Source organism: Leptosomus discolor, chromosome Z (genome assembly GCF_034619465.1).
Source record: "Leptosomus discolor isolate bLepDis1 chromosome Z, bLepDis1.hap2, whole genome shotgun sequence".
Classification (NCBI taxonomy): Eukaryota; Metazoa; Chordata; class Aves; order Leptosomiformes; family Leptosomidae; genus Leptosomus; species Leptosomus discolor.
The window spans coordinates 45,650,738-45,666,891 of NC_141419.1; the positions used below are offsets into that span (position 1 = coordinate 45,650,738).

At 45.5% G+C, this 16,154-nt stretch overlaps 1 protein-coding gene across 1 annotated transcript; it reads right to left on the reverse strand.

Annotated features, from left to right (window-relative positions):
- Positions 1-3,429: 3,429 nt before the first annotated feature.
- On the reverse strand, positions 3,430-4,215 carry LOC147413276 (uncharacterized). Its single transcript, XM_086480092.1, has one exon. The coding sequence runs from the start codon at positions 4,213-4,215 to the stop codon at positions 3,430-3,432; it is 786 nt and encodes a 261-aa protein (XP_086336218.1).
- Positions 4,216-16,154: the final 11,939 nt, after the last annotated feature.

The window sequence follows — 16,154 nt, forward strand, 5'->3', positions numbered from 1 at the left end:
CCTTATATTTAGAAAGGAATAACAATAAGTGTCTGAGAAAGCTCTCCTGCCTCCCTCTATCCCTTCCCACCAAGAGCGGGCTGGAGTCTGTGCTGTGGCCTGGACCCAGTCCATGATAATAAAGTAAAGCCTTGGGTGGGAAGCCAAGAAAGCCTGTGAGAGGAGGAGTGAAAAACCATGCCCTGTCATGGATGTCTTTGCATCCATTTTTGATGCATGATTGTGACACTTTGGTATGAACACCTCTAAGAGCTATTATGGTCCCTCTGTTTATGAGAAGGAACTCGACAGAAGATGGGGTGTAGTTTGGCTACTGCAGTAGGCTTGCCTTATGGGGAGGTAGAGCTGCCGGCAGAGGCAATGGCTAAAACTCTGCAGTTCCAGGCCTGTGTGCTCCCACTTTCTGCACTGACAAGATCCCTGACTGACATGGATGCCTGGTTGTGGTTCTTCTTCCTCCTGGCAGTCACCACTTCATCTCCCTTGCCCACACTTGTGGAGGAAGCACACAGATTTGTGGGCAGAGAAAGCAAACCCTGACTCTCAACTGGGCACCAGGCTCCTATGGGAGCTCAGCTGACAGAAGTCTGGGTACTACAGTTCTGCCTGCAATTTTATGGAAATAGAAAGCTGCTGTAGGATTGCCGAGGAGGCTTCAGGGGGCACAGGGGTCTTTGGGATTGTCTTAAATATACACTTTATTACTGATTTTTTTTTTTTGTTTACTTGTTGTTTGTTCTTTGCTGAAATTAAGTCACAAGAGAAAGCTAGGTCTTTTGGGTTAAGTTTCACTAGTGCTGCATTCTCTGTTACCTTGCAGCCCATTCAACTTTCCTACCCATCTTTAGGTCATTTGTGTGGCTGTCACATTTCTGCAGCTCTTTTCTCTTGGATTGTGTCTTCATTCTGGCTAATAGTTTATGCTATTGTCTTCCCTGAGTGAGTCCAAAAAAGTTGGAACTGAAGTAAATATTTTTGAGTTCTTTCTCTGGGACATCATCCAAGTACATGGGCTTTATTAAGAGCTTCTTCCTCTGGGTAATGGGACCTTCCCCATGGAAGTGCAGTAATTTAATTCCTTAGGCCTATCCTGGATCTCTTGCCAATTTCTTCTATAATATGGGAGATGCATTTTGCTTGCAGTGAGGAGCAGTTATGAATTGATCAGCCTTCTCTCTCCTGTATTCTACATCCCTTTTGTCCCCAGAGGCAGGCAGAGTGTCCTTATACGATTCAGTTGTACAACAGCTAAGGAGCAGTCCCCTCTCTAACAGGACTTCGGTGATTCAGACATTAGCAGGATCCTCACAACATGGAGACTGGCCAGAGTGGGCATCTTACACCTGCTTTAGTCAGGTGAGTTCATGAAGTCTGTTATCCCTATACTCTTATGTAGTAACAGCTGCATTTCCTACTGCAGCGCCCAGCATGGAAATTTGTCAGCTAATTCTTCTCTCTCAGAGTTGCAGGAAGGGGAAGTTGTCCCTTTTTTGTTGCACAGCAAAACTACCCTGTTTCCTTGGATCATACTAATGAACTTAGTCCTGGTTCTAATCAGTGTTTTGCTCACAATAGCTCTCTTTCAATATCATGTAATATATTTCTTCAGTCATCCCAATCTAATGATAAGCACTGAGATAGAGGTCTTCTGCTGAGCTGAGTTTTCTATTAAAAACTGAAATGCCATTGACATCAGTATGGGAGGATACTTGGATGCGGAAACAGTATACAGCCTGTGTGGGTCTACATGCTATGCAGGCAGCTAGGCACAAGAAAGAAGGGTGGAAGTGTCTTCTCTGCCTCTGTACAGATGATGGCACAAAAGAATGAGGAAATCTAAACTTTTCTCATTGCCTTTCTAACAGGACTCAAAAACAGAGTCTTGTAAGGCCCTCTGGTTAAATGCCATGCCACCATTGTACTGTGGTGCTGTCACACTTCTTTATTCTTTTTTTTTTTTCGGGAGGGCAGAGAGAAACAGGTGAGCCAAAGCACCTTCATATTGGTGCTGAGAATCGGTGTGCCAGGTTTTTCTTTCATTCATTTTTTCCAAAATTTCTTTTATTTTAGTGTTGCACCTCTACTGCTTTCAGTACAGTGGAGAAACAGGCCCAGACTTGCTGTTGTTTATGGCTGGTTGGCAGTTGCTGTCAAGTCTTTCTTGGTGTGTTAAGTATCTAAACCAAGACATAAACCAGAAAAACTGGCGCTTGATTCTTTGCCTGATGGTATAGGAGTGTGAGAGGCTGAGAAGTTCGATGAGTGTCATCTGGCTAGGCAAAATCCATGGGTCACGAGCAATTATTCTGCACTTGCCATCCCTCTTTCAGCCACACGTGATGCTCAAGAGTAGCCCTTGGTGCTGCAGACAAAGGGGCTGAATCCCTCCTGGGGCAGCCCTTGCCTGTTCTTATGCTTTGCTGTCTGGCCAGCCACATTTAATCAGGTTAGAGTACATGTGACACAGATGGCTGGTATTAAAGCAAAGGTTCATCACTAGCTCTACCAAGGAATGGTTAAAAAGCCTGTGCTTGAGGGCAGCAGCACCGTCACCTTCCCCAGCTGCTTTCCAGCCAGGCAGTCCGCCACATGTGCTGGTGCCTGGGGTTGTCACTCCCCAGGTGCAGGACTTTGTGCTTCCACTTGTTGAACTTCCTGGGGCTCCTGCCTTGGCCGGGTATGACCCTAGGTGGATGCAGAGAGCAGCACCGAGTTGTGACTCTGTGCAGGAGGAGGATTTTGGCACTGCCATAGCGAGGCTGCACCCAGCAGTGCAGGGTGGTAGGGGAGCAGAGCTGCAGGACATGGGAGCAGAGGGTGTGGAGAGGAGGAGGGCAGGCCTGGGGTGACGAGCGGTAGGGCACAGGCTGGCCCAATAGAGCCCCTGGCTGGAAACACCTACCCTGGGACGAGCTGCAGAGATGTCGGCCTGGAGCTGGGCAGCACTTCCATCAGGGGGAACAACAAAATAGTACCTGGCATGTGTACAAGGACCTCTCAGTGTTAACATCCCACCCCTGACAGCAAAAAAAGCAGAAAATGACAAAGACAGCACCACCACCTGCACTGTTAATTTGCACTGAGATTTTTTCTGTAGTTTTCACGAATTTATTTTGTTTGGATAATGGGTTTTGCAGTTCTGGGAGCCCTTGAGGCCCAGTCCTGGTTTGGCCGTCCCCAAGACACCCTCCAACATCACCAACAAGGTGCTGGCTTCTTGTTGGCTAGAGTTGTTGGTGAGTCTTCGGAGGTGCTGGTCCATCTGTTTGGGGGTTGTCATGGACCACCAAGGGGACGTTTATTGCCCAGGCTGGAAATGGAGGTCCTGGGCACAGTTCCCCCTGGCTCCTCCTGGGGTTCTTCTTGCTCTGTGGGTGCGACAATGGGAGCAGAGGTGTGGCTGCCAGGACCCCCACCAACGGCAGTGGATCAGGTCCCTGGGAGCTCGCCTGCGCTGGGTCTGGCGGGGCTGCCAGAGGGGGATGGGTCAGGGGTAGGAGACCATCCACAGGAGGCAGCAGGGCTGGGGGCACCCACGGGGCTGCCTTCCTGCCCCCTGGCAGCATGGGCGTTCTGCTGGCTCAGCAGACGGCGGGCCTCGCTGCTGCACCATCGCACAGTGACATGGAAAAGCCGTTGCACGAACGTTGCCAAGCAGTTTTGGAGGAAGAGCCTCAGAATCCAGGCCAGCACCTCTGTATCCATCCTGTGGATAGTCAGGATGTCTGTGACAGTGTTCTTCTCCACCATGGCTGCCTCCAACACCCTGTTGCCAAATGTCTCCTCCAGCTCCCGATGGATCCAGGGCTGCAGGGTCTGGAGGAACATTGGACAGTTTTGGAAAAGGGTCATCCATCCCTCAGTCTGGATGCTGCCCACAGGATGCCTGGGCACCCCTTCTGCAGGCCACCATTGGGGTGGTCCAGAGTCATGGAGGTTGTGGGCACCTGAGTGTCTAGGATAAACTCCTTCCTGGCGGACGATAACTGGTGGTGTCATGGACGGTGTGATGACATGCTCCATGTAGTCATCATCCCCCCACTCTGAGTGCAGGATGGAGAGGATTCTCCTTTTGTAGAGGGGGCACTGGGGCTTGTTCTCAGCCCACCGCAGGATGCAGGCGTAGCAGAATTGGTGGAGGCACGGCAGCACAAAGCTGGCCTCCTCCCAGCTGTCCAGGCATATGGGACAGTGGTTCTCCAGCTCTGTGGCCATGCTCTCCACGTGCTGCGGTGGACTTGTGGGGAGCTGTTGATGTTGAGCCGCTCCCTGTAATAGGTGTTGCAGCAGTGGGAGGCACACTAGAAAGGAAGAGAGTCCATGGTCATTGGCTGGTCCAGGGAGGAGTGGAAGAAATCCCCAGGTCCCTCAGGAAGGACACCCTCCCAGCTCCCTAGGGTGAGGTGCCCCTGCCTAGCTTCACGTCTGCTACTGTGCACATGCCTCCTGGGTGCCCCGGCTGCCTGAAGCTGGCAGGGCTGGGGAAAATCCTCTGATGGCTCTGGGGTTTGACATGGAGAACTGCAAGGAGCAACTGCCCAAGCATGACACCAGAACCAAGTTTTCACTCAACACTCCAGCCTTGCGAACTCTCTCAGCTGGAGTGTGGACACAAACTGGCTGGGTGAGCCTCGGCACCTGGTTATAAGTAGCAAAGGCCTCCCAGTCACAATACATCATCAGGGAACATCACAACGCGCCATCCTTGCCCACGGTGCTCACCCCGGCAGTTCTGCAGCCCCAGCACATACATGTGGGATTACTGCCATGCCACTGCCCCCTCAATCCCCTCATCTCTTGGCTTGCGGTCTGCATCGGTGTTTGACGCCGGTCACCGAGGCCTCAGCTGTGTCTTCCCAGGGCCCGTCAGGTCACTCTGGCCATGGCAGTCCTCTCCAGGCACATGCAGCAAGAGGGTTCATTGGATAACACCTCGTGCCTCCCTGGGAAGCTGCAAGACGAGGTCCCACAGGCTCTCCCTGCACCCCAGCACTGCTGGCCAGCCCTCTGGGCTCCCCTGCTTCCTCCCAGGGGAGGCCACTGGAGGCACTTGCCTTGTTCTGGAAGGTCTTCTCCTACCTTTCTCCCCTAGCCAGTAGGCAACAGGGTGATTCCCTTGGCTCAGCACCCATCAGGCCTCAACCTGGCACTGTGTCCTCTCTGGCAGGCCTGGAGACGACTTGGCAAACTGGAGGGGCTCAGGGGAGGCAAGGAGGTTCTGTGGGGCTGGGGCTTGTTCAGCATGGAGCAGAGAAGGCATCGGGGCACCTCACAGCACACCCCAGTGCCTGTGGGAAAGGCATCAAGGAGATGGGGACAGGCTTTTCCCAGCACTGCCTGGTGGGAGGGTGAGAGATGGTAGCACCTCCTGAAACGAGAGAGGTCCAGGCTGGAGATAAGGAAGAAAAAACTAAATCCCTGTGAGGATCATGGAGGACTGGCATTGTATTTAAAGGAGAGGTTTGACTGTGCAGCCCTTACAGTTATGGATGATGTGACTGAGAGCCTCTGGGGAGGATTTCAGGGATGGGAAACAGAGCAGACATCATAAAGGGGCTCTACAACCTATTGCTCAGCCAGGATGTTAGCACTGATGAGGTATTCTACAGGTAATGAGGAGAATGTGTTGTATTCTATTGCATTGTATGGCATTGTGTTGTGTGGTATGGTGAGTACTGGTTGGTATGGTATGTATTGTGTCCTGTCTTTTGTATTGTGTACCGTGTTTTGTACTGTGCATTGTATTTATTGTGCAGGATGATGTTTTTATGGTTTGTATGGCATTTTGAATTGTATTGTTAGGTATGTGTTGCACAGTATTGTATTTTGAATGGTATGTTTTTGTATTTTGTATGGTATTGTATTTTGTACAGTAGGTATGGTATGGTTTGTATTGTAGGTATGATACTGCATTTTTTATTGTATGTATGGTATGGTACTGTATTTTGTATTGTGTGTATGGCATGGTATGAAGCATGATGTGGGGTATGGTATGATATTGGGTTGTATGTGTTGCGTTATATTTTGTGTGGCGATACATTTTCCATTGCATTTATTGTACGTGTGGTGTGGCATGTATGGTGCTTTGTATGGTATGGTGTGTTTTGATAATATGGTGTATTTTGAAAAGTGCATATTTTGTATGGTAGAGCATTGTGTATGTGGTAGGATATTGTGTGTATGGTATGATAGGATTTGTATTGCATGTCTTGTATTGTATTTTATTTCATGTGTTATCTTTAATGTATTGTATTGAATTGTATGGTTTGGTACTCATTGTGTTGTATGTATTTTATTTTGTATGGTATGGTTTGGTATTTTATTGTATGTCTTGTCTATATTGTGTTTTGTGTTGTATGTTGTATTGCATGTACTGTATGTAGTTTATGGTATGGTGTGTATGGTATCTATTCTGTGCTATCTATGGCATGGTATGTATTGTTTGTTTTCTACTGTACTTTTTATTGTGGGTTTTTTTCGTGTATGTAGTCTTGTATGTATTTTTTACTTTATCTTGTATTTGTATGTTATATCTTATGTATTGTATTTTATGTGTTGTCTTTAATGCAATGTAATGTATGGTATGGTTTGGTATTTATTGTATTGTAATGTACATGTTGTGTACATACTGCATTTTATGTTACCGCATATATGGTATGATATTTACTGAATTGTACGTATTGTATTCCATATATTGCGTTGTATAGTACTGTATGATATTGTATGTACTATGTATTGTATTTTGTATCATGTTTTGTATTGTATGTATTTATTGTATGTTATTTATTGGACTGTATTTTATTTTGTATTGTATATTATATATTGTACAATATGGTATGGTATTTATTGTATTGGGTGGTGTGGTATCGTATGGTATTGCATGTATTATGTGGAATTGGGTTGTGCTTTGCAAGGTATTTATTTTAATGTATGTATTGTATTCTGTGGCGTTGTATGTATTGCATGGTATGGGCATTGTTACTAGTATTGTATGCTGTCGGTATTCACTTTAACCTCTGTTTCTTGAGTGGAACAAACCACCACAGAATCATAGAATCACAGAATCATTAGGTTGGAAGAGACCTCTGAGACCATGTTTCTTTTCCTCCCGTATGACAATACCCCAGAAGTGTAATGATAAAATAAGACACAGGCTGGTGAATACCAATCTGTTTTATTCTCCACTATTAACACTTAGCAAAGATAAACTAGATAGCATGTAGTTGTTTCAGATAATCACAAACTGCTTTAGTGGCCCACTATCTTAAACTCTTCATCCTTTGTAGTGACTTCTGAATGCAATTAGTTCCATTGTCAATAGAATGAACTGATTTTCTTTCCCCTGTATGTTTGTGTGGTGCTCACTTTATCCTGTCTAGTATTTAATTTGTACCATCAGGATTAGCCTGCCTGCTGGAGCTGGTGATATAATGAGACCAAAATTCTCTTTTTGTGCCAGCGCTATTTCTCTAGACTTTCTTATAACTTGGATTGTATAATCAAGCCTAATGGAGAGATCACGTTCAGGAGTGTTTTAAAACATTTTTTTAAAAGCCTTTCCCATTTCCTTGCACAAGAATAATAATGAAGTCCTTCAAAAATCAAGATTCCTGCCTCATAAATCTTTCTATGGAGTTACTGGCACCAAGGAGTGAAATGAAAGTGAGTGAGTTTGATTTAAGTTGGCTGTAACTTTCACAGACCATGCACATTTCACACTCTTTATACACTGCATTTAGCTGGTATACAGATTTTTGAGAAATTGGTGCTGTTTGATTTTTGTAGTTTGAATGTGTATGTTTACCACCAACTCGGCTTTTAGTCATTATTCACTATATTTTTGAACTGCTGTGTTCCAGAACAGCTTTCTGTTTTCAGGATTTTAACATTTTAAATAATATATATCTAAGGTTTTAGTCAGACCTAAATAGGTGGCACCACTTGGTGGATCAGGAATTGGCTCGATGGTCACACTCAAAGAGTCACAGTCAACAGCTCAATGTCTGAGTGGAGACCAGTGATGAGCGGTGTCCCTCAAGGGTTGCTATAGGGACCAGTGTTGTTTAACATCTTTGTCGACAACATGGACAGTGGGATTGAGTGCACCCTCAGCAAGTTTGCTGATGGCACCAAGCTGTGTGGTGTGGTGGACATGCTGCACGGAAGGGAGGCCATCCAGAGGGACCTTGATAGGCTGGAGAGGTGGGCCTGTGCAAACTTTACGAAGTTCCACAAGGCCAAGGGCAAGGTCGTGCACCCAGGCTGGGGCAATCCCAAGGAAAAATACAGGCTGGGCAATGAGTGGATTTAGGGCAGTTCTTGGGAGAGGGACTTTGGAGTGTTGGTGGATGAAAAACTGAATATGAGCCAGCCATGTGTGCTCGCAGCCCAGAAAGCCAATTGCATCCTGGGCTGTATCAAAAGAAGCGTGGCCAGCAGGTCAATGGAGATAATTCTCTCCCTCTATTCTGCTCTGGTGAGACCCTGTCTGCAGTACTGCATCCAGCTCTGGGACCCCCAGCGCAAGAAAGGCATGGACCCGCTCAAGCGGATCCAGAGGAGAGTCATGAAGATGACTGGGGACTTGGAGCACCTCCCCTGTGAGGACAGGCTGAGAGAGTTGGGGTTGTTCAGCCTGGAGAAGAGAAGGCTCTGGGGAGACCTTCTAGTGGCCTCCAGTACTTCAAGGGGGCCTGCAGGAAAGGTGGGGAGGGACTCTTCATCAGGGAGTGATAGGATGAGGGGTAATGGTTTCAAATTGAAAGGAGGTAGATTTAGATTAGAAATTAGGAAGAAATTCTTTACTGTGAGAGTAGTGAGACACTAGAATAGAGAAGCTGTGGCTGCCCCCTCCCTGGCAGTGTTCAAGGCCAGATTGGATGGGGCTTTGAGCAACCTGGTCTAGTGGAAGGTGTCCCTGCCCATGGCAGGGGCGCGGGACTAGATGGTCTTTAAGGTCCTTTCCAACCCAATTCATTCTATGACTCTAGGATACTATGACATTCTTTTGGAAGCTGGCTTTTGAAAGTGTATAGCCAAAGCATTTTTCCCTGGCTTCCTTTAAACTGTGTCTTGTTGTTTGGAAGAATAGCTTTCAACTTGGATTTTGCTAGGCTTTAATTGCTCAGAAAGATGGCATAGAAAGTGTTTGTAATTTTAGTGCTGTCTGTTACTGTCATTTATGAACACAATATGCAGTGTGCTTTTCCATTCAGTGATGACTGTATTTGTTGAACTAGTAGCTGAAAACACCACGTGCTGATAAAGGGCAAGAAGTCTTTTTAAAGCATATGGGGACTGGTGCAAATCAGCCAAATTTGTAATGAGTGTTAAAACTCCAGCAGATGAAAAGGAGGTTTTTGGTTAGCTAGTGGACAAGTCAACAGTATTTTGTATCTTGATGTGGAATTTCAACACACCTTGAGCGAAACTCAGTGATCACAAATCTTCAAGAACAGAAGGCAAAGACATCTATAAATTCTTGCTGACTGAAATGTATGGAGCAATCTTCTTTCTCATGGTAATGTGAAATCTGTTAGCTGTGAGCCATGTTCACTGATGCAGTCCTGCTTACTTACATTTATTACTCGCTTTTATTAGTAATTTAACTAGCTAGGTAAGGTTGGCTGAGGACTTCAGTAAGCACAAAACTCAGCTGAGGAGAAATGCATTTCTCAGAAAAGTGTTGCTGCCGTCCTTTCATTGTGGTGTGGCTGAGACTGGAGGCCACCAGTCTACACATTGCATAAAGTTGTTCAGAAACTGCCTATGTTCAATGGTAAGTAGAACTTTAACCCCAGGAACTTGCAAGGGAAACTTGAATGTTGAATACAAACCTGTGGGAGACTCGTAGAGGAGGGCACATGAACTGAGCATTTGAAAAATGTGCAGTTCACCTAGGCTCAGGATTATGTTATATATAAGAAAGCACATCTTTAGTTGCCAGCTTTACAGAGGAAATGTGGTGTATGACTGCTGAGAAGCAGTCCTTAAAGGAGATAATTAAGTCTAATGCCACAGAATGGCCAAGGCTAGAAATATTCTGCCATTAGGGAATACAGCTATCCTAGGTAGAGATTTTACTGAAACTAGACAAATGCTGATGGTTTAAGAGGTGCTGACAGACATGATACAAAGAATCCCAGAGGCTCATCGAGAGGCTGAGCTTTCTTTAGATTTTTCTCTAAGAGGTGTCTCATTCTTGCCTAAAAATACGTGGTGCTGGGAGTAAATATTACAAAATGTCACAAAATCCAGGTTAAGTTTACTGAAAGAAATATTACTTTTTCCTGTGGAGGTGGAGTAGGGAGCGAAGAGTGAGTCCTAGAAGGAAATTATGCATATTTTCCTACTGATAACAGGAACAAAAGTCTTATCTTTTCTAATCCTCCAGTTCCCAATTTCTGAGTGTTGAGGAATTTTTATGGTACCCCTCGAGGTGAATTAGAGAGACATTTATACTCAAATAGAAAAGGAAAATTTAATGATCGATGCATTGTTCAGAGTCCTAAGATGCCTCAGGAGCAGATGCCTTATATCCAATCGCACCAGCAGCCATCCGGAGAGCGGCTGCATGGGGCACCTCAGCCGGGCCCTGGGTCCATCCCCCAGCCCAGAGTGGCAGCCCCTGAGCTAGGGCTCCTGAGCACTCCTGTTCCAAGATATCTACAAGACAATGCAGAGGCTTAACTCATCACCCAGGGAAACTTCACTGCCTTGCGGGGAGCCGCGCTGTCTCTGGCATCCCTGCTTCCAAGCAGTTTAACCCCTTCTTGCCCTAGATGCCAGATAATTCCTTGGTCACAAATTACCACTGCTGAGCAGTTACAATTCGAATTTTCCCTTCACTGAGCAACATGAAAGCACAGAATCCAATAATTCCTGTGAGGTTGTGGGAGAGAGGTGGCAACAACAGCCTGGTATGGACAGGGTAAGGCAAGGTTTTGGGTAGCAGTGCCAAAGGAGACAGTGGCAGAATCTGGGTCGGTGGATTAATGTTGCACAGACCTACTTTAGATTTGCTGTTTTGCTGATGTAGTCTTGCTATAACTAAGTAGTGATTAGAATATCTTGAACTCACTATTTACTAGACATATTGAATAATGCCTTTAAATGTTCCACAGATCTGGAAAATTAGCAGTTAAATGTCTATTCCATAGTATTTCCAGTCTAATGACTTTATGTAAAAGGAATGCAACCAGTAAATTGGTTACTAAAGTGTGACTGCTTTTAGCACTGAAAAATTACAAAAAAAAAAAAGATTTTTTTAAACTTTGTCAGTCACAATATCTACTGGGTGTTTGCTTTAGTAGCATGAGTTACAACATTACTAGCCAAATTTGTGTATGGCTGTCACCATTCTCTGTGTCCTTTTGACAAGTATTGACCTCTAGACTTTGTGATTTCATATGGTTTCATTAACCTGCTTCCTTTGCTCGTTTGTTTTATTTTACCTAAATATATATCTACCTTACCAGTATCTGTTCCAATTCAATGATCAGAGCAATAGCTGTACCATTTCTATGTTTGGTCTGTGGCAAGTTGGAAGCTTGTGCAAGAAATGCCATGGGATTTGAGATGAAATAAACTGCATGTAAAATTCTGTTTGGCTGGCAAATTTTCAGACAGATTGAACTCTCCAGACTTCAGAAACCAGTCTGTAATAAAGATGTGTAATGGGAGCACATCTACACAAATCACTGTTCATTTGAGGCAACTCTCCCCGGAAAGGATTGAGTCAGACAACGGGACCCATTTCCGAAACAACCTCACAGACACTTGGGCCGAAGAGCATGACATTGAGTGGGTATATCACATCTCCTATCATGCACCAGCCTCCGGGAAGATTGAATGGTGCAATAGTCTGCTAAAAACTACACTGAGACCAATGAGGGATGGGACCTTCAAACACTGGGATACACATTTAGCAGAAGAAACCTGGTTAGTAAACACTAGAGGATCTACCAGTTGAGCTGGCCCTGCCCAATCAAACCTCCTCCGTACTGTAGAGGGGGATAAAGTCCCTGTGGTACACATGAAGAACATGTTAGGAAAGACAGTTTGGCTAGTCCTGCTGCAGGCAAAGGCAAACCCATCCATGGGATTGCTTTTGCTCAGGGACCTGGGTACACTTGGTGGATGATGTGGGAGGGGGGGGAATTTCAATGCATACCCCAGGGGGATTTAATTCTGGGTGAGACTAGCCAGTGAATTAAACTGTATTATGTTAATTGCTAGATAAGCCTGCCATTGTATGCTGCCCTTACCACAGTTGCTGTATGTCATATCAGTGGCGCTATAGTGAGAGTCACTCAAATCAATGAAGGATGGACTTTGATGAAGCAGAGTGAGAATCAGCAGTGATGGAACTTGAACTGGCTTCAGCAACTGGCGGCCAGCAACTTGCTCAAGATCAACGGCTTCAACCTGCAGATTGTGAGCATGGCCCATTGAAATACACCAGCCACAGGCTCCGGATGCAGCATGCAGCAACCCAACACCTCTTCCTACAGACGGAACCCCGAAGTATAAGATCTGGACATGATGTAGGTGGTATAGAATAAGGGGTGGATAATGTCCTGGGTTTGGCTATGGTAGGGTTAATATTCACCAGAAGCTTGGAGGGGGCCACAGCTGGGACAGCCAAACCGAAGTAGCCAAGGGGTATTCTATACCATCATGCTCAGTATATAAGGAGGAGAAGTGGCAGGAAGGTGCATGCAGCGCGGCTGGTGGTCCCGACAGTGAGCTGTTGCATTCCGTGTCTCTCGCTGTACCTATTATTTCATTAGTGTTGTTGTTACCGTTGTTTCTTCTCTCTTTGTGTTGTTCCATTAAACTGTTCCTATCCTAACCCGCGGGGTTTGACCCTTTTCTCCCAATTCCCCACCCTGCCGCGGGGAGAGGGTGAGTGAGTGGCTGAATGGTGCCCTGCTCCTGGCTGGGTCCAAATCACAACAGTGGAGCATAAATTTACCTAAATTGCTGAGTGGCCAATAGATTCAGACAAACAAACTTGTTTTGGTGTTAATTTAGCAAGTTTTAGTTCGGTGTAAAACTTGGGTTTGACTGAGCTGACCATCCATCCTTTTTTGATTGTTCCAAATACCAAATAACTGGATAGTTATTTCTGCAAAGGCTGCTGGATACTTGCAACCCAGCACTGTCTGGTCACTAAATCTGAGCCAGAAAACAGTATTATGTAAGAGCCACAGTTTTCTTTAGATATTTCTCACTGTGATGCTCTTTTCTTGATTCTCTTGTGTAGTTGAAGTAATATTACATCATCTCTGGTAGTTATACTCTTTAAGTTTTCCTAGATTAAGATCTGCCTCAATAAACAGCCTGAAAAGACAAGTTTAGCACTCACAGTACCTCCTCTGGTTATTTCTTATCCTACACTTTGCTTTTGCTACTGTACTATGGATGTTAATCAATTGCTAATGAATTTAACCTCCTTCATTATCTCTGAATGTGAAACATTTACATGTATAAATACTTCCTGAGCTTACCTAGTGTATGAAACTGGAATGGCCTTTGATTTCTGTGTATTATACTTACATTTCCAAGCACTCCCTTTTTATATGCAATTCAACAGCCCCCTTTTTTCCCCTTGGGATTCACTGAAGGTGTGTGTAGGAGATGCAAGTGTTCCGCCCCTTTTGCCTTCTTTGCCTTTTCCGTCTCAAAGCACTTCACTGCTTTTTATTCTGAGGTTGTATTTTTACATTGCCAGAATTCTTGTGTTTCTTCCAACTTAAAGAGCGGCCATGTAAAGTCAGGCAGTATTTTTCTTTATGGGTTCTCAATATATTCACACAAACCAACTTCACCTAAAGTGAAGGGAAAACTGAGAGGAGAAACTAGTGATATAATCAGCTTTCTCTAGATGTGAATAATTTCTTACAGTAATTTGGTACTATAAAAACCTGTATATATAGTTAAAATTAAGGCCTTTTGTGATCTCACCCATGGGTCCCTCTCAGGTTCTATAAATGAGTAAGAGTGTTACTGCTGGGATCTTATGGATTAGTTTTTGGTCCAATTATATTTCCTATCTTAACCTGTGAGTATAGAGTTCTGCAAACTGAACTCTAGAGATTTTGTACAAGATACAAGATGGGAGATGATGAGATTACTATTAGAGATCTAAATTTCTTGTTTAAGTAATCACAACATACCAGCTTTGATCGATAATAGCAAATGCAAAGCAATAGTGGACACTTTTTTGGGGGTTTAGGAGGAGGAAGTTCCTTCACTTCCTGCCTTGCATTACTTGGAGAACTGGCACCAGAATGTCTTTATTGTACTTGCTGATCTTCACTGCTGTCATTCCACCATCTGTTCTTGACATACGTCTGAGAGTGAAATATTACTCTGGAAAACAGAGATGCAAACCCAAGGTTAGGATGATGAAAGAGAAGAGTTACTATATGAGCTTTCACTGAACTTCTATAGGTCTAAGAAGGTGTGCAGAAGGCCTGCTTGGATAAGCAAGGAGCTCCTGGAAACACTCAAAAGGGAAGAAGGAAGTTTACAACATGTGGAAAAAGGCACTGGTCACTTGGGAGGAATATAGAAATATTGTCAGAGTATACAGGGATGCAACAAGGAAGGCTAAAGCCTGTTTGGAATTAAGTCTGGCTAAGGATGTCAAAGACAATAAGAAGGGATTCTTTAAACATGTCAGTAGCAAAAGGAAGAACAGGGAAAATGTGGGACCCCTGTTGAATAGGCGAGTGCCCTGGTGACTGAGGATACAGAGAAGGCGGAGATGCTGAATGCCTTCTTTGCCCCAGTCTTTACTGCTAAGGCTGGCTGTCAGGAATCCCAGACCTTGGAAGTAGGAGAGAAAATCTGGAGAAAAAAAGACTGCCCCTTGATCAAGGAGGACTGGGTTAGGGATCTCTTAGCTGGACTGGATACTCACAAATCCATCGGCCCCAATGGGATGCACCTGTGAGTGCTGAGAGAGCTGGCAGATGTTACTGCTAAACCGCTCTCCATCATATTTGACAGGTCATGGAGGACAGGAGAGGTCCCTCAGGACTAGAGGTGCTGTCCCAGTCTTCAAAAAAGGGCAAGAAGGAGGATCTTGGTCTACAGACCAGTCAGCCTCACCTCCATCCCTGGAAAGGTGATGGAACAGCTCATTCTGGATGTCTTCTCTAAACAGGTGGAGGAAAAGAGGGTTATCAGTAGTCAGCATGGATTCACCAAGGGGAAATCATGCCTGACCAACCTGAAAGCCTTCTAAGATGGCATGACTGGCTGGATGGACAAGGGGAAAGCAGTGGCTGTTGTCTACCTCGACTTCAACAAAGCTTTTTACACTAGTCTCCCACCACATCCTCATAGGTAAGCTTAGGAAGTGTGAGTTAGACAAGTGAACAGTGAGATGGATTGAGAACTGGCTGAAGGACAGAGCTCAGAGCCTTGCGATCAGCAGTGCAGAGTCCAGTTGGAGGTCTGAAGCTAGTAGTGTTCCCCAGGGGTCAGTACTGGGTCCAGTCTTATTCAACAAATTCATCAATGAGTTGGATGAAGGGACAGAGTGTTCCCTCAGCAAGTTTGCTGATGATACAAAAGTAGGAGGAGTGGCTGACATGCCATAAGGCTGTGCTGCCATTCAGTGAGACCTGGACAGGCTGGAGAGCTGGGTGGAGAGGAACCTCATGAGGTTCAATAAGGGCAAGTGTAGGGTCCTGCACTTGGGAAGGAATAACCCCATGCACAAGTATAGGTTAAGGGTTGATCTGCTGGAGAGCAGCTCTGCAGAGAAGGACCTGGGAGTCCTGGTGGACAGCAAGTTGACCATGAGCCAGCAATGTGCCTTTGTGGCCAAGAAGGCCAATGTTTCTCTGGGGTACATTAAGAAGAGTGTGGTCGGCAGGTCGAGGGAGGTTATCCTCCCTCTCTACTCTGCCCTGCTGAGGCCAGATCTAGAGTACTGTGTCCAGTTCTGCTCCCCCCCCCCTCCCCGGTTCAAGAGGGACAGGGAACGATTGGAGAGAGCCCAGTAGAGGGCCACAAAGATGATTAGGGGACTGGAGCATCTCTGTTTTGAGGAATGGCTGAGAGACCTGGGTCTGTTTAGCCTGGAGAAGAGAAGACTGAGAGAGGACCTTGTCAATGCTTATAAATATCTAAAGGGT